At 40.4% G+C, this 19,381-nt stretch overlaps 1 protein-coding gene across 1 annotated transcript; it reads right to left on the reverse strand.

Annotated features, from left to right (window-relative positions):
* Window positions 1-2,497: 2,497 nt before the first annotated feature.
* slc6a5 (solute carrier family 6 member 5) lies at window positions 2,498-18,933 on the reverse strand. The gene is made up of 15 exons (XM_088296940.1): window positions 18,490-18,933; window positions 17,624-17,774; window positions 16,936-17,067; window positions 16,659-16,832; window positions 14,288-14,438; window positions 13,574-13,706; window positions 12,037-12,171; window positions 11,824-11,927; window positions 10,775-10,899; window positions 10,511-10,623; window positions 7,840-7,971; window positions 7,596-7,695; window positions 6,013-6,113; window positions 4,437-4,604; window positions 2,498-2,960 (listed from the first exon to the last, which is right to left on the reverse strand). The coding sequence occupies exons 1-15, from the start codon at window positions 18,931-18,933 to the stop codon at window positions 2,808-2,810; spliced, it is 2,316 nt and encodes a 771-aa protein (XP_088153066.1). The 3' UTR covers window positions 2,498-2,807.
* Window positions 18,934-19,381: the final 448 nt, after the last annotated feature.

Raw genomic sequence — 19,381 nt, forward strand, 5'->3', positions numbered from 1 at the left:
TGGAACATGTATGGCAGTAGCTAAACCTCCTACACACAAATCACATGATCCCTTTTTTTTTCTTTACATTTCTATTTTGTTTTCTTTGGTTACTGCCAAAAAGGTTGACTTGCAGGCAAAGTTATTTAAGTCATGAATGAGTTGAAATGATCAAGTATATTTTGCTTCCTCATCCTCTGCTAACTTCTGTCTCGTGTAAGCGGAAAGCTCACTTATCATGCATTGACATACACATATTGAGTGAGAAAGAAGTCACTCTATATGGACATTGAGTTGAGCAACACAAACTGCACATGCAAGCTTATTCGGGTCACATTTCATGAAGCCGTGTGGATTTAGCGCTTTTTTTCTCCCTCGAAATAAAAGTAGAGAACGTGAAACACAGGGACACTGATATTATTACTCTTGCCCTTTAACCCACTATAATACAGCTCAGGGCAAAGCAAGGCTTTTAAGTCTGCAGACGGAATACAATCGATCGGCTGCATCCCATAATCAACTTTGAGGTTCTTGAAACTCGTTCAGTTGAGTTTACAGCGTCATGATTTGGGGCATTTTGGGGAAAAAGGGGTGAGTAGTCCTGCACATCTTTTGCTCTCATACTGCCCTGCAAACATTTGATTGATAGTTGAATACAGTAAAAACTAACACGAAGGCAAACACGCGCACACAGGGATATACACACATCACATGTGAGTGACTCAAGCTAAATACACAAGCGCTCAATAAAAGCAACACTCTGGAGTAAGCAGGCTAACTATTTATCAATGTGCACATTGTTTCGCTTTCACAATGTCACTAAAATGTGTTCTTAAGTTCATACGAGTAGGCATGGCTTCGAGAATCAGAGACTTTCCCCATCTCTGAGCAACAGTTTATTGCAATCCACTGAAACCTGCTGAACACGCTACGACAGCCGAGCCACAATTAAACGTGCAGTCGGACTCACGGCCTCGGAAGTGCTTGAGCCCACAGGCCGATTAGTAGCCCACCATTTCGAACACTTCCCGTCATGTTGCATTTAAAGAGTGAGCCTCGGCTACATTTACATAGAACATTTACATAAACTCTAGATAGCTTATAAGTTGTTCCCAGAAAAGGGAAACATGCCTACTTGCAGTAAGTTGCCGGTGGACCAAACACGCACGGCAACCCCGACTGTATTTTTACATTTAAATACCTAGTCAACAGTGTGGTACAGTGGTCATGGCGGAAATCTTTTCTTTGCTTTAGCACTGTAGAAAGATTGAAAAAGCACTCCTGTGAGGGTGTCCCACATAGCATAACAATACTGTTTTTCCTCTGCATCGAATCCCATCATTCCTCCAACGAGCAGAGTCAATTGACGGAATTGTGAATACCTGAGACCCTGTTTTCAAGCGGACATACAGAGAAGCAAGAAGCATTCGTCTGAAATGGCAAAGAGGTCTCCGGAAGCTATCTCGTATAACAGACAAACACACCATCCAGGAAGTGAGAAAACTTTTTCTGGCTTATCGCCTTGCCACATGTAACAGCTGCTCCAAGCGTTGTCGGGCATGACAACACACACACAAAACCTACACTTTGTACGTAGCTATAGAAAAACAACACGCACACATTCAGTCTGTTGTGCTAGCGCATCCTGCTAAAAGCTACAGATATAGTCTGTATATATATACATATATATATATATATATATATATATATACATATACATATATACATATATATTATATATATGTATAATTTTGTGAGTGAGCCCATTAATGCAATGCCCATTATGACGTTTTCACAAATGGCTATTAAATTCACAACACCTACAATAGCCTACTGCAATAAATACACTAAATAGATGCACACAAGCTGACTTTTAGAGCTTTCAAAAGGTTAAATGGCTTCTTTATCATTAACTAAAGGGCAGATTGGCGTGACTTACATATATAGAGAGAGATAAGATACGGTATGATGCCCAAAAAAAAAAAAAAAAAGAAGAGAGACTCACAAAGAGTCCCTCTGGTCACAGACAAATTTCGCCGCAAGCATCTATGAGACGGCAGAGTCATCCAAGGCCAAAGTGTATCGAATGAAAGTGGTGATCGCAATGCATCGACTGCGCTACACGGACCGAGGAGGCATAAATTCCTGATTTTCTAATCTCCACTTCCTATCACGGAAAGCAGTGGCTATTATCAACACACGCTGCTGAAGTAGAAAGTAAAATCAAAGAATTGCATACTGTTGTTTTTGTTGGTTTTTTGGGGGGAAAATTAAGGAGCAGCCATGACATTTGTACCGCAAATATATTCACGTGCGTGGTGATGGAATAGATTTTCAAACCATCGTCTTTGTCACTCACGGGTTTTTCCTTTGTCTGCTTGTGTTGAGACTTTTTTTCCACATAAATATGGTTGCAAGCACACACACACACACACGCCACAACACACACACACACAGCCACATAGACACATGACTCCATAGGGAGCAGCTAAGGTATTGCAGATTGCAACTCTGTCCATTAATGACAAGAGGTCACAAAGAATCAGAGTCCCCACGAAGGTTGTGGTCAAATCAGAAACCATCATGAGTGGGAGGCAATGATAAACTATCGGCTGAGCTGAGCACAAAGCAGCAGCAGCAGTGGAGATGATTCCACCAGGGCAGCCCTTCTCCCCAAGAGAAGAGTGAGAAATGGAGGAAGACAAAAGGAGAGGGAGGGGAAACGCAAAGTGGGGGGGGGGGTGAGGCAGAGGGAAGGTGGAGAAGAAAAGGGTTCCACTTCCTGACACCCTCGGCCAAGGTTCGAGCTCTCCGGGGGGCTACTGTTACTAGAAGGAACTGAGCTGGAAGTCCGTAGGGGGCAGTTTGAGACCCAGGGAACTGGTTCCCAGCGGGTCCATCATGTTTTTGTAACGTTCTCCACGGTGCTTCATCAGGAAGGGACCCCAATCGGGCTGAGGGGAACAAACCAGCTTCAGACGCTGTGAGAGGAGAAACAGAGGTTGCTGCATTATTCCTGATACTTGCTTGTGTTTGTGTGAACTTGCGACCCAATTATCCTGATACATGTTCAATTATGTAGAAAAATTGAGAAGAACTTTTTGCTTTTTCTTGGAAAATATTCACCATCATCATCCAAATGTCTGCAGAAATTTACAATTGGACCCCTCACTGGCTGCTGTTAAAGGGCGCACACCAAACCCTCCATGTGGCTCGCCCCAATTAGAAATGCGGCTCAGGCTTATTAAATGGCCGTGCAGTAAATGCAGTTGCTCCATAAGCATTTTTTCATTCTTCACAGTTAATAATAATAGGAGTAGAATAAAATTTAAAACTGTGATGTGAGCTGTGCAAAAGGTGCCTTCTATTTGACTCCAAATGACTCACACAAATATAGCCATGATTTTCACGTGTTTTCCAGATCCATAAACTTGTCTGGGATGTTCACAAACTGGGAGGTGTTTGTCTTCTGCAGCTACATTGCAGCAGAAGCCAAAAAGGTAGCAGCGCCAGAACCATATCAATTCAAAGCGAACTGGAGGGAAACAATTTACGGTTGTATTTTAGTTGTCAACTTGTGTTAAACACATAGTAGAAGATCAGATAAAGACTCATGTTCCGTTTTTTAAATTCCAATTTTTAAACAAAAATTCAGATTACTCGTTTCTGTTCAGTGAAGACAGCAACACTGCCTCCTAGCGGACGGAGTAGGAATGGGCCTGTCGACACCTAGGCGTGATTATCTTGAGCCTGTGTGGCGTTTAGCCCCAAAATAAATGCGAGTGCCCACTGATCCACAAATGCACTCTTAATTAATTTAATTCGCAAGCACAAATGAATATTTACAAATGACAAATCATGACTTGAGTCTCTAATCTCGTTGCACACTTGAGTACAATGACAATAAAGGGATTTCTATTTCTATTTCTATTTCTAAATGCAGACAGAACATGAAAAAAAAACTCCAGCTGTACTTGAGGATTTGAAAAACATGAAAATCACAGCTATATTGGTGGATCTGAAAAGCACGAGTAGCGAAAATTTGCATGAACAATTTTGAGACAGCTTTCTCCCCATATTTGTCAAAATGTTTGTTGCATGCCATTTTTTTTAATTAAATTGTGTTGCATGACCTACCTGCTTAAAAGAAGGTTAAAAAAAATAAAGCTAACGTTTTTGTTAAAAAACATTTGTTGTTCAAAATGTTTATTTAAAACAATCTATGTAAAGTTCACACAGGTTCACACTTGAACAAGCGGTTAAAGCTGCTGTGGAAACAGAGGTAGCGAGAGAACATTTAATTTCATACAGTATTCAACTGTAATTAAACGGGACCTTCAAACACAAAACAAACGGGAAAAAAAACGGCGATGTGAATACTCAGCTGGCAGCATGTCCTTCCCTGCTGATGAGAATCAGATTGCTGATTTGCCAACAGTGCTTCTCTCAATAATTACCTCAATTAAGGAGCCGGGAGCGAGGTACATCTTGATGACAAACATGATGGGGATCCAGATGACGGAAAAAATAACCATGAGCCATCCCAGCACCATAGACCAGGTGGGGTAGGTGTAGTCCTCGTATGTCATAACACTCCACTGAGAAAGACTTAGAATCAGGATGCCCTGCACGATCAACAAATCAACAAAAGGCATGTTGAACTACACACAGTAGCTTGCAATTGCAGCAAAAATAATGCCTGTGGTCCTCATTCCTTCTGTTTTTTATTTAATTGTAAAATGAACCTCCAGAGTTAACACTTTAATTTTGACAGCCAGAAATCTTTCTGGATTTCACCATATATATGTATATATAAAATCTCTTTCTTGACTTAACTTAACAAAAATTCATAAATATTAATTCTCTTCAGCAGCCGCCTGGCAATTGTCTGTTACGTAGTAACGCACCACTTTTTGTCACAGGCAAACAAAGCCGAGCGACTTGAATTCATGTACCAGGAATAGGATAAAGCCATGCCATGACGCCTTAAGATGTGATCTATGTACTGGTACTGTCCTGCCTCTAGAAAGAAAAAAAAGAGGCAACACTTTTGGCTACTACAGGCACTGTAAAAAGAGTTGTATTAAAAACGCTCGCCGCTCGCTATACAATCGAAACAATGACAGCTGCCATAAAATGTGTTCGAAAGAATTGGCAAAGAAGAGCAAAATAACGATAAACAGCATTTTCTACTGGAATTGAGTAAGTGTAGGAAATGGGCAATAAGAACAAAGACAGAAATAAATTAGTGTGAATCGATGAGCTCCCCAAGAAAATGGAATCTCTCACGAGAACTGCATGACGACTAGCCAGCCGACTGTGGCTCCATTTGTCATCGTCAGCCCTGCTTTGGCGCTACAGCAATTTTTAGCACTATTACTAATATAAATTCAGTCTCATGGCCAATATTGAAAGGAAGGGAAGTCGTGCATTGGGCAAACTCTGCCAGATAACATGCAAGCACACACATTAGACGGCACAATTTTTCCTCATTGTGTGGTGCTAAACATGGAGATTTGTGCCCAACTATTTTATTTCCCAAAGAGGCATATCAATCAAAGGGGAGATCATAAATATCGATTAAAGTGAAATGGGAAGCTTACTAAAATACACATTTAATATATGTTTCATTAAACAGAAAAAAAAATAATTGGGTATTTCAAACTCACAAAAGCCCCTGAAAAGCCCACGAGGAACAAAATGGATGGGTAGACGGATAAACAAATGCATACAGCAGTTTTAAAGTATTCATGAAAGTGCTGGAAATTAGCATTTTGACAAGTTCAGAAAATAACTGCGAGTCCATTCAAAACAATAAAAGAAAAATACACCACAATGATGTCACCCTACTTTAAACCTGCTATCGAAAAACTATTTAGACTTTGAGACATGATAGGAATAGTAAAAGAAAGTCATTTCACGTTCTAGCGTTGCAGAGAAATTGGAACGTGGAATGCAATAAAATGGACAGTTTTAAACTCCGTGTGCAGGTGTGTGTACGCGTGCGTGTGCGTGTGCGTGTGCGTGTTTCACCGTCAAAATGGTCGGTGTCACAAAGGCCCAGCAAAGTCTCCAGAAGTGATTGGGCTGAAAACCAATCATCATTTCAATATCCTCGCAAAACCTTTGCAGCCCTGCATAGTGGGGCAAATGAATAAATGAAATAAGAGGAGAAATTGCATGAAGTCACCAAACCACAGTTTAAACGGTCTCTTAAACGAGGCGACAAATCCCAAATCTGGGATTATGATCATTCCCTGTCTTGCCCAAGAAGGAGGATGGAGCAGGTGCCTTCATTCCTCATTCTTGTCTGACAAATGACACTGAGTGGCAGAAAGAGGCAGTCGGTGTGACAAGCTATCTGACAGCCAGGCAAACTGCAGGTGAACAGTTTCGTTTGCGCTGTGCGTGCTTCGCTTTACGACAGAGACATCTAGTGGCCAAAACTAGAATGACACGCGCCAGACGGATCAATCCCGCAAATCACTCAATCCAAATACTGATTGTGACTAAATATTTAAAATGCTACTTCACTTTATGACTAGAACCTCAGTTGATACGTTGTAAATAACTATAAACAACACTATGGATTTAAATTGAGAGAGACGGAAAACTGGTATTAAGAACAAAGACAGAAATCAATTAGTGTAAATCGATGCATGGCGACCAGCCAGCCAACTGCGGCTCCTTTGTCTTTGTCAGCCCTGCTTTGGTGCTGCAGTGATTCCCACCATAGATCCGCTAGAAAAACGAGCCAAGAACGTCAAACCCGCTTGGTATTTACGATCAGAGATCCTTGTGCATGGTCAACACAAAGTTGGGCCAAGACTTGGTGAATATGGCGAAAAACGTAATGATAGCCAGTTGGGTTGAGAGCTTTTTCCTGACACACAAAGAGGAGCAAGTCATTTCAATGTTTGTATAAAGTGTCTTTAACCACAATAAATATTACAAGATGGAGAGTTTGCAACTGCAATCTAGTTAATAGATAAGAACAGCGTAGTTATTTTTCTCCTTTGCAATTTTTAGCCCAGTTTCTTCAGAATTATTATTTTATTTTATTTTTTTAGATTACTGTCGTACTACTCTTGCATTGGCTTTGTATTTTTCGGCGGTGTGGATGCCCCCGTGACTCCATGCGACCGCTTTCAGTTTCGTCTCGGTCCTACAGTACAACAGACATCAGATAATATTGACTTTCCAAATAATGTATGCGTGTGCCGTGTGCCATGTTGGTCATCTTGAGTACGTCACACGATATGAGCCATAAGTTAACACTTCACCAATATTTTCTCTGGCATGTGTGGGGTCTGACATTTTCAAAATAGCTATAGAACTTCAAATTCAGCGTGTGTGTGTGTGCATTGTGTGTGCGTGTGTAAACCCCTCTTCATCTAATCCCAGCAAATTAAAACGTTATCTTAGTGCGACAAGAAATAACCAAAACACTGAAAATGTGACTTGTACATAACACCACAGTGCGTAGTCACCCGCAGCTTGCACACAATGTCAACTTGACTCACTTTTATTAAACCCAATCACGACCTTCTAAAAAGGATGACCTTTCACTGTGCCAGAAATGTTTCAGGCTGTAGCCCAAGAGTTGCTGTACTCACCATAGAGATAAGAAATCCCCACCAGCTCAAAGATGGCAATGATGACCAACGAGTAGGAGGCTGCATACGTGTCCACCAACTGAAGCATGTACATGCCATTCTATCACACACACACAAAGATATGATGAACAATGAACATTTCACACTGACTCATACATATGAACTGGCTCATGTAAAACCTAAATCTAAATCGCACCTTTAACAAAAAAACTTTAAGATTAGAATTGTCTTAGGCACACGATACCTCCGTGATCATGGGAAATCCGAGAATGAAGAAGGCGACGCAGCAGACCAGGGTGAAGACTGGTTTGTGCTTCCTCAGGTACTTGGGGAACTCGTCCGACACAGAGGTCACAATGGTCTCAATTGTTGCAAACTGAGAAAGGAAAGAGCAGGGGGCGCAAATATGGCAGCAGCGGTTGGGAATGATACATTGCATGATGGACGAGCAGAGTTGCCACAGATAGCTTGAAAAAGGAACTTTGTTACTTTACTGATTGCTTGATTATAAAAGGAACTAATTTAGATTGCGAGTTCATTTAACAGTCACATTTAGAGGATACCAACAAATTTGCCAAACCAAAAACTTATTTTTCTCACTTATGCTGTAGTGAATTTTTAACAGTGACATTTAAGAATAACATTTGTTTTTGTGAAAAAAAAATAAAGACAACTTTTTGACTTAAAAAAAATAATGAGGCTTTTCTGGAATATTTAAATACTTGTTTTTGTTAAACCTCAACATAATACATTTTTGATGCTGTCTTTCTTGCTTGATATATACGTAATGGCAAAACTCATCATTTATAATATATAATTAATATATAATTTAAACTTGATTTTTTTTTTTAATTTTACATAAGTTATTGAAGCTAAACAACCCTCTGTCGACAGCACTGTTCATGCAACAGAACTGAGCATTTTTGCTACAAAGTGAAGTTAAAGACTCCCGCCATGCCTCATTGTGCACAAGATGTAAATACCAGACTTTCCTTTTCTTACGTGTTGCAAAATGCAATTATTTGTTGAGTTCTTTAATGAGTATGATGGTGTTAGGAATCTAGTATCCTCCGGGATTTTATTAATCACATGCAAAATGCGCGTGAGAAATCACCTTGGCTTAGCATGTGTCGCTTAAATCGTGTTGATTCTTATTCACTACTGCTCACAAAAGGTGGTTAACTTCAACTGCCTTTAGTGGCGAAAGAAGGTACTACACGTTAAAACACTGACATCAGCTTCAGGTAGAAATAAACATCTTGTGCGTAGTAATGTTTTATAATATTTGAAGAGTAACTGAAGTCTGATTATGATGTTAAAACGGGTGGGCTACTTCACGGTAAACACACGCTGCTCATTGGGCGCTTCCGATGCCGCAGCATTTTTTCCCCTTTATATTTTAAATGAAGTAAAATATGTATTAAATCTTGAGCAAAAACAGATTGAAAAACAAATCACGGCAAAGGGTTTAGACTGCCGCAGGGAAACCCTGCAGGTGCAGGCTGTCAAGAGTTTAAAATATTATAAGATGGTAAAAAGGCTCGGCGCCCTCGGCGAAAAGAGGATGGATAGACAAAACATGCAAGTGACAGTGGTGGCTCTGTGCATGCGTTTAAAAAAAAAAAAAAAGGGCCCTGTTGCACTCATCTATCCACCTCTTATGGCATCTCTCTCCCCAAACTAATTTCCTGCCAACATCTAAAGTCGATTTGAGTCAAACTGCTTTCTCGGCTTCCTCCGAGCCGCCAGTGTCTAATCAAAGAGACATCATTTACTCTTCCTGTTTGTTTGCGTGCTGCTGTGACCTCTTCGTCTGTTTGATCAAGATGTGAATCTGACCGTGTTATATTTGGATCTGGAATTTGTTGCTCAGGTTTGAAGGCGATTTGGATGCTCTAAGAAAGAAGTTGTTCATACAATCTTGTAATGTCCTGTGACTTGCATGACAATTCATCTTTTAATGTAGGAAGATGATTAAATCTTGAATGAGTAAATGACTTTTAAAAAAATCTCATATTGCAAAGATACTACTCAGTTTTCTTAACACCGATGCAAAAGAAAAACCAATGTTTTTGTTATTGTCATAAAAGTCTTTGCCATAAATCGCATTTTACTAGCTTACGTTTTTAGTTTGCACCCAAAACACTCAATCTAAGCCTCTTTCGCTCGAATCACGCAGACACCCTCGTATTTGGAGAGTTGCAGAGCACTTCATCCAACATCTGTCCCAATGGGCTGCATCAATGGCCAATTATGTTAATTGGGTCAATGTGCGCAGCAGTAATCACTTTGGCATTAAGCTTGTAAAGATGGGGAGTTTAAAGCAGACAAACTCAACAATGGAGCTTGTACATTTCTGCTTTGCGTAAGGTTCTGATGTGCTTCCAGGGGTCACGCTCACATTCTCCTTTGGGAGTCGGCCGGCTGAGCATGACTGGCCCAAGTCAGCTGAAGTTGAAATATTTCATTGGGTCACATACATACAGATCATATATATATATATATATATATATATATATATATATATATATATATATATATATATATATATATTCCTACATTAAAAGATGATATATATATATATACAATTATTATTAATTACAATTAATTAGCCTAGAACACATTGCGCTAGCTTTTTTTGCCGCATGAAAAAAAAATGACTTCTTGTGAAAAAGTCATTTAAATATTGCACTAATATCAATATCGCTATAGTCAAAATCCATACCACAGATCGCATGTTATCCCAATATCATGCAGTCCGCCCCATTGTCGACCATTCGCTCCCAGCTACCACTGGTACCTATGTGTTGTAACAATAGGCTTATGTACTTTCGGGAACTCTTCTCACTTCAGTTTATTAGCACGCCCAAGCAGATGCATAGAAAAAAAAAACATACAGACGAGCTAACGGTTACCATGGTATCCAGGCCAAGAGTCAGGAGCATGAGAAAGAAGATGATAGCCCAGAATGGAGACAGGGGAAGTCTGGTCAGAGCCTCTGGATAGACCACAAATGCTATGCCTGGACCTTGGGTCATACACACACACACGCAAACACACACCCACACACACATTTAAGTATATATGAAATTGCAAAATGTGTCTCCCCAGATAGTTGTCCAGGTGTGATGCAATAATTCGCACTAGCTAAGACGATGCACGCTAGCTTGCTTTCCTACCTTCATCTGCCACCTTGTCAATTGGCACATCCAACTCATGTGCCATGAAACCAATGACAGAAAAGATGACAAAGCCAGCAAATATGCTGGTGGCACTATTTGTACACGTCACTATGATGGTGTCCCTGCGGAGCAAAGAAAGACGAGAGAAACAAAACTTTCAATTTGGCATCTTTCTGCTTCGCTGCTTGAAAAAAATACACTCACTGAAACCAATGCCAAAAACAAAGAGGAAAATAATTTGAAATAAAAAAAATACAAAACTTTCGACATGACTTAGCAAGTCAGCACCATATTAGAGTACACACATGAAGATGCAGGAGCGCCCTCTAAAGGCAGCAAAAAAGAAAACAATCTGAACAATGAATAGGGAAGGTTCCTATACAATAAAATATGATCTATTATTCTTCTTTCAGTGACACATACATCATATCATACTTGAGGTTAATGTGGTCGAAATCTTTTTTGAGTTTTACAAAGCTTGCAAAACATTTTTTGTGTGTAGTCTGTGTCTGAGAAAATAAACAAGCAGAGTTCATGTTTGGTAAAAAAAAAAAAAAAAAAAAAAAGTGCTGGATCTCCAACATTTTCCTCATTATTTAATACTTAAAATGCCACTAAAAGTGTTTTGTTATCTGTCGGGCTGTTTATTTGATTACTTGAAAATTATCCCGCTTTTTCATCTCCATGCACACTAGCCGCCTTGCATCTGAACACCCAAAGTTTTTGAGGTCAAAACATTTTACGTGAAGGGCTTAACAGTGCCTGTAAAAATAATTTGCGCTTTCCTGGTGAATTCTGTTAAAAATAAAGGAACAAATTCCAAGTCGTTTTTGTATTTGGTTAAAAAAAAATACAAATCATGGCGACACAACAAACACATGCACAACTCAGACACCAAACACAAGCGTCAAGTCCTAATGAAGACCTTTTTGCTATTTCAAATCGTCACAAACATCCCTATTTTGAAATGAAGGCTTCTGTCTTCCTAACAAGTGCATCGTCATACGGTGACAGTTTGAAGCATAGTTTACCTTTTGTGTGTTTACCTGTAGCAGTTATTGTGGAACTTATTGTAAGAGGAGAGCGTGATCAGGCCTCCCCAAGCAGCAGACAGCGAGAAAAAGATCTGAGTGGCTGCGTCTTTCCACACCTACGGGAGGAGACACTCCACATTAGGAGCCCAAAGGAGAATGAAACTTTTCAGAAATTATCAGGTGAAATAGTCGCGCACTGAGGTAAAACACGGCAGCATCATGCACCTTTCCATCCATGAGTTTTTCCCACTTTGGTGTGATGAAGTAGAGGATACCGTCAGCAGCTCCAGGGAGGGTCACACCTCGAATCAGCAGGATCACCAGAACCACGTAGGGAAAAGTGGCTGTGAAATACACCACCTGTCAGAAGAAATCACAGGAAAGAAAAATAGTTAAATATTAAAACACGTGAAATATATTCTGGGCTGAATAAAACAACACAATGAATGCGGGTGCTCCTAACATGATGAGTGTGTTCGGGTTCTCTCTGTGATGTGGAAGAAATGTGCACAGAGCTCACAAAAGGAGTAAGGATGTTCAGCTTTTGTGAAATGGAATGGAATGAAAAAAACTCATCTGACAATAGCGACAGGAATACACAACAAACAGCTTTTTGAATACATGACAGAAAAGTACATTTCAGGATGAACATAAAATGCACAATAACTTCTGAACGCACATCTCACACATTTCAGAACTATCTTGCTGCTCTCTAACATGGAGCGAACAGCTGTTTGGTCCACTTAAATAGTTCCTGGTTTAATTACATGTGGTATTGAAACAGTTTTAACAGTTTTCACATCATGAGAACAACAGTATGAAGCCTTTGCAAAGCTTCCAACCAAATATTCTGAGGGAAATGCCCACTGAATTTATAGTCACTGTGTCATGACTCATGAGTGGGTTGCATCGAGATAAAAATCGACTGGAAGTGACATTAAGGCAAAAAGGCAAAGAAACAGTCCTGGATCCAAAACCTGATCCGAATTTTGCTCTTCAGCTCGTTTCGATAACACCGAGTTGTGCAAAAGGACAAAGAATGGTTCGCCGATAGAGCGTTTGAGGTCATCCTGAAATGTCCACCCGGAAGTGCATAGCCCTAACTTTTTATGAGTGTAAAATTTTCATTGAATTATGCTTGAAATACTTTTTTTTTTTTTTGGATTAGCAAATATATTAAAAGTATGAACAAGCTGGAATCCACAACAAAATACACAATTTTCCTCTTCAGGGTTACTTTCAAGAGGATGCAATGTGTAATTTCGTCCACAAGAGGGCAGTATGCTAAAAGACTGATTGCTTAGTCCAACTCCCTCCACTTTTAACCCCATACAATACGCTTTTTCTTAATTGAGTAGTTTCTTAAAACGTTTTATGATCAACTGTTCAGAGAATTGCGAAACTGCTTCACTAGTTCGTATTAACTGTCATGATCGTGATTACTTCTTTAGTTAATACGTTGGGAGGGACAATGTTCCTTCTATCATAACGCATGTGCCATCCATTTATTAAGATATCAAATGACATTCAAAATGATTTCTAAAATGGTTCATTTTAACATGAATGAGTAGTTATGTGTATGTGTAGGTTATTTGAGGGGTGAAACTACAAGAAAAATACAGGCGATTCAGGTCTACAATAACTGACAGATGAAAAGTTTTGAAAAGTAACTGTGATGTGATGGAGGTAATTGTGCGGATGAGCTGTTTTTTTCAATGTGTTGTTTTTTTAATGCTGTAGTTGTGCAAAACAGCAACATTACCTTCCCTGATGACTTGATTCCCTTGGCCAAAGAGGCATAGACAATGACCCAAGCCAGAAACAGACAGCCTGCCAGAGGCCAGCGAATGTCTCCTGGATATTCAATTCCTTTGGAGATGTGCAGCACGTTGTACCTGCAGGAAAAGTCATCAAACACCAGCACACAACAACACTAAACGGTCAATACTGCAATACTGTACAGTTTCTTGCTATATTTTAAGAGTGCTTTGTCAGAAAATTGACTTATGAGAGGGGAGCGGCTCAATAAAAAAAATTAAAATAAATAAATAAATAAATCACACACCAAATGTGACACCATTCTCAGACATTAGAAACCTTTAAAAAGACAATGCTCCAATCACGTAGCTAAATGAGGGAACCAAAACGTTGCAAACATCATGATGCTGTCAGTTCTGCACTATACTGCAAGGTATAATTATAAAAGTGTCTTTCCAAACATTACTTTTTGCAAAATATGTTTTTTTTAAATACAGCTCTTGAGGAAGTTGCAATTCCACATTTTTTTTTGCTAAGTCTTTGCATTTGTAAAGCATAAAGGAGAATATAAATCTGGACATCCAGTTGGCCGGAAAAATGTGTGATATGTTCACTTGACAGCTTAAAACCAATCGTATCTTTCAGGGATGCATGTCATAGAACATACATTTGCATAGATTCGATTATTTTTTTCTCACCAGCTAGAAGCTTCACTCACTTGAAGTACTCCTCACTGGGGCTGACATACGTCTTTCCACCTTCCACGGCCATGTTTAATAGTTTGCTCAGGTTTCCAACCGTGTTGGCGGACAGACAAAAAGAGGAGTTCTTGATTGAGGTCATGTTTCTGTCCCGCAAGATGCAGGAGTCTGTTCAGAGAAGAAACCAAATGCTTTAGTTTGATTCATAGAAGGATCCGAACATTTATTAAAACAAAGAACATGTAAAAAAAAAAAAAAAAAAAGTCACAAAAATACCTAATAAATTTAGGATGTTGCTTAAAATGTGGACTAAAAACAAGATGACCATTTGTAAATCCTTTCCGAGTTATATTCAATTGAATACACTACAAACGCAACAACGTTCATGCTGATGATAGTTTGCAAATATTTACTCATTTTGAATTTGACGCTTGCAACGAATTTCAAAACGGATGGGAGCCAAGAAAAGACTGGGGAAGTTGAGGAATGGTGAGGAAGGGGAAATTGGAAAAGGTACAGTTGCCTTTGCAACTTTTTTAACTAACCTGTAGGAACGAAATTGTTCTACTTGTTTTAGTGTAGGCTACTTTGGGGATAGGCTTGAATTTTGTTCACGAGACAGGAGAGGTCTCCAAGTCTGTCTTTAGATGTTTCTCTCGCCCTGACAGATCGGATTCAATTAGGGAATCGTGAACTAAGGCTTGTGCAAAGCTTGCAGTTGAGCTGATCATTGGAATCAGGTGTGTTACATATGAAAAAGGCTGTGGACAGGGGCCCCCGTGGAAACCTGGACTGTGCACTGTGTGGAGGGAGTTGCTGGGTTGGCGTTAGGGTGGGCTGGAGGCAGACGTATGTATGGAGGCCCAGAGTTTGATGCTACACCTCTGGTTGTATGAATGGCAGTAGGTGGATTGGTTGGTATATTGGACCTTCTGCCATTCATTTGTTCAACCTGTTCCAATGAATAAACATTATTTGGACGAAACAAGTTATGTTTGCACAAATTAAGGCAGACACGATCATTTTTTGATAAGCACCGGATTTGAGAGATGAGAAACAGTTCAAATAATTTGTCCTTCGTATTTAACCGTTATTTACTGCACATAAGACGATTTTCGTATCTGTGCTTTACTCCAATGATTATTTTTCTGACAGCTTTTTTGCTTTGAATGCTATTTGAAAACAGATCTGTACTTTCGATGACAGTTCCTTGTGAAAAGTGGATTATTATTCTTTCTTCCTCCGACTGGAAAAACATGGAAGAACATGAAACACAGAAGTATTAACACCGACAACAACAGATGCGGAAAAGCAATACTGTCCCTCCCATAAAGTTAAAAATAATAAAATTTTAAGTTATATGTTTCCGCTGAAAAACATGCTTGTAAGGTGTATTTTTTTCCCAGCTGTTATCGTTTGCTAATCTCACACCTTTTTAAGGATTTCATTCGGAACGTTACCCAAACGGAGGCAACATGTTTTCACGGCACTAATCATCTTTTAAATAACAACACGGCCCATGTAGCTACTTCAACGCGAGTACACAATCGGAGTACTATAGCCAATTCTGATGAGACGTGTCACGTGACGAAACTACATACAGTTTAACACACGCACACGCTGCTATGTCAGAAAAGACTCTCCTAATTAAACACAGACTTGTCATAAAATGTGTCTTCGAAAGAAGTTCACATCTGACGGAGCAAATATTAAAAGAGTAAGAGCTGTTCGACGTTCTGGACGGCGGGGGCGAAGTGTGAGAGTGGGGAGGGGAGAACTGCTAGCAGTTCTTCAAACAGCCACACGGGGTCAGTGCTGCGCACACTGCAGCAGCACTGCAGTAGCTGCAGCTCAGGCAGTACAGTAAATATGTCAAGCAAGCAGTTTTTTGTGCTGAATTCACACAATCTCAAGAGGCAAAAATCACGAGAAATTCGTTAAATTTCAATACAAATTCGACGCATACTCCTTTCAACCATATTCCTTTACATTTTACCACAGCCAAAACATTATTTAACATTTTTATTTGCATATTTGCATTTTATTTGCGAAATTAGGAAATCTACAACTGCTATTATGTTTTTAAAACAATTTAATCTGATGAGGCAAAACATAGATTAACACATCAAAAATATATGTGGTCACATTGAGGTTGTCTGTCTCGTGAAAACTCAACTGAAAATTAAATGGACATGCTTTTGAGGAGTTGAATGGAAACTACCGCATAGATCACAGGTCAGACTTCATTTTCTGCAGGACACCTCGACAGAGAATCGTGACGCATTGCGCATTGTGAACTGTGCGTGCGTCCGTGTGCGTGTGTGTGCCGTGCAGAAGCTGTGAAAGTGCGTATGAGTGTGCGCGTGCGTGTGTGCGTGTGTGTTTTACCTAATAGCAGCATGTCTTTGTCCTTACAATCCACCGTGTTCCACGCATTCCTACAGTTAGCCCATGGCAGTGAGCCCTTCAACGAAGCGAACAGGTAGTACAGTGTCCAGCACATAATAATATTATAGTATATGGCTATCAAGACAGATATTATCAACATGGCAATCCCGCAACCTAAAATAAATAAATGAGACGAAATATATAAATTACTCTTAAGGAAAGTGGAGACTGTGAGTATAATGAATGCTTTTCCAGTTGATTGAAAGGGCCAGTGTACCTTGTAGTGCCGGGATGCACTTCCACACCGACACGGGGCCCTGGCTTGCAAACTGACCCAGGGAAACTTCCAGTAAAAAGATGGGAATGCCGGCGATCCCCAACATTGTCAGGTAGGGGATCAAAAATGCACCTGTAAGGGACACGCATAGACAGGCTACAGAAAATTGCGAAGATGACAATAATAGGCTACAAAAAATGGCTTATATTAAACAACAAAAATAATAACAGCTCTGCACAGGGCACAGAAAATTGCTAACGTAATAATAATAGGCTACAGAAATGTGCAAATACCACTACTGATAGTTATTATTTTATTATTATTAATACTTTGCAAATAAAAATTCCTGCAGATGGCAACTGCAAATTTAATGCAGACCACTGCCATTTTCAACACATTATATGAAACTAGATACACAACATTATAAATCCAAATATGTGCTATTGATGAAAACGTATAGTAAAATTATGATGTCATCGTGTCATCATTATTATTAATACTTTCATTGCGTTAAATAAATATAAAAATTTGTGGCGTTATAGGCCTATGTAGAAGTTATGAATAAACTTAAGTTTCATTTGTTTTTTTGTCATTTTTTTTGGGGGGGGCAGGTGTTTGAAAGCATTCAGGGTGCTTTTTTTTTTTAATTATTTCTTATATATAGTGTCAAACTCTACAGCCCTCTTACCTCCACCGTTCTGGAACGCAAGATAAGGAAACCTCCACACGTTTCCTAGCCCCACTGCATAGCCAACCATGGAGAGAATAAAATCCAGTTTATTGGACCAGTTTCCCCTGGCCTTGTTCTCGTCCCCTCCCTCGTCGTCATCGCATTCATCCTGAGAGGAGGAAACGACGAGATCATTTTCAAAATTATTCCTTGATTTAAAAAATAAAAAATTAAAATACGTTCCAGGGGCCCAATATTATTTTTGGGGCACAAATGAACACATTTGCGGTTTTGAGACAATCCGCCCACAAATTGTATATTTGTGCCGATACAGAACTTTTATCAAAACACCGCGGGTCTCAAAAAACATGAAAAGTTTTACTAATTGGTGAGTGAAACAAGTCAGGAGAAGAATTAATCAGGAATCAGGTGTAGAGCTCAATATACATCCGCATTGGGAAAAAAATCGAACTATCGCGAGAGCAACAATTCCTTGTGTCACTTGGCCAAAAAAAAAACGTTTTGCTCAGCAAAAATCCTCGTCCTGTATTTAAAAGAAAAATCATTCCACAACCACGCAACAACCGTAATTTACATGACATGCTCCACAATACACTCAGACGAATAAAATATTGGCCTTTGCAACTAAAACCCAGCATGGAACGCAAGCAAGCATTTTGCAGTCATGCACGCGTTTTGGAAAAAACTCGTGATTATTTCGTTGAATAATGCACGTTAGTGGGTGCGCATCGATTTGATAAGAATGATGGCATCCATAATCACAAATTACCAGCATGCTGTAATCACACCAAGAACAAACTCTGTTTTTTCAAATCACAATCTGCAGGCAGCATGCGGTCAAACGTTTCTTTTCGCACACTTACTCGACTCAAGGAGCCGGTTTGAACAGACATGTTGCCATCAACGCCCAGTACGACGGTGGTCTGGCTCATGGGGGTCCAGTTGGAAGCGGTGTTGTTCTGCTCCGCGTACTGCGCCCCATCCACGCAAGACGAAACCGGGGGGTCCTTCCCAAACGCCGAATTGGCCGTTATCATCGCCGGGACGACAGGTGGGTTGTTTTTGAACGTCCCGTATGCTTTATTGGCGTCCGGTGCTCCCGGTATATTTTCCGTGGGGCAAAAAGTTTGGCTCTCGTTGCATGGAGGCGGCGGCTGGGGTGCCGGGTGGTTGTGCTGAGGAGTGGCCGGTTTTGGGGGGATGATTTCGGGTTTGTTGGCTGTTAATCCCGCAGTTGCGTCCGGCTGCTGTGTGGGGATGTGGGCCACCGGTTGTTTGGCCATGTTTCTCTGCTCGTCCTGGAACATGCAAGTGGGGGGGTGATAACGACAAAGTGTGTCACAAGTGCACAAAGTGGAAGAGTGACGGCTGGATGCAGCATATGTCTGCTTTGGGGAGGAAACGGCAGGGAAAGTGGCTTTCTACGACGTTTTGGGGGCGCATTCTACACTCACAGCTCATGGTCTGGACCGGCTGTGGGGATTGTGCCAGTGGGAGGGGGTTGCTTTGGTATACCCGCCTCTTCTGTCGTTCTGCAGGATTCTTTAATTTTACGGCCCATTTACCCCCCGTGTCATTCAGCCAGACACGCACACGCGCACGCATACGCGTCCAAGATTTTCTCCCCCTTTTTTTAATGGGCAATAGACAAGCTGCTGTGGGTCTCTGCGGCTTCGCTCTCCCGGGCAAGCATGCACGACCACCGGCATTCCGGCGGGTTGACCCGGGGCGCACAATTACAAATGACGACCTGCA

The sequence above is a fragment of the Idiotropiscis lumnitzeri genome, chromosome 5 (genome assembly GCF_059441095.1).
Source record: "Idiotropiscis lumnitzeri isolate Australia: NSW breed Sydney's pygmy pipehorse chromosome 5, RoL_Ilum_1.0, whole genome shotgun sequence".
In the NCBI taxonomy this organism is placed as follows: Eukaryota; Metazoa; Chordata; class Actinopteri; order Syngnathiformes; family Syngnathidae; genus Idiotropiscis; species Idiotropiscis lumnitzeri.

What these genes read in the sequence shown, in the direction of transcription:
- slc6a5 (XM_088296940.1), bottom strand. Translation starts at nt 18,933, where the DNA reads ATGTTCCAGGACGAGCAGAGAAACATGGCCAAACAACCGGTGGCCCAC. An exon ending in CCCAGTGAGGAGTACTTCAA is followed by an intron (nt 13,707 to 14,287) that starts GTGAGTGAAGCT and finishes CTTTTCCTGCAG; the next exon opens with GTACAACGTGCTGCACATCT. An exon ending in CTCTTGGCCTGGATACCATG is followed by an intron (nt 7,972 to 10,510) that starts GTAACCGTTAGC and finishes TTCCTTTCTCAG; the next exon opens with TTTGCAACAATTGAGACCAT.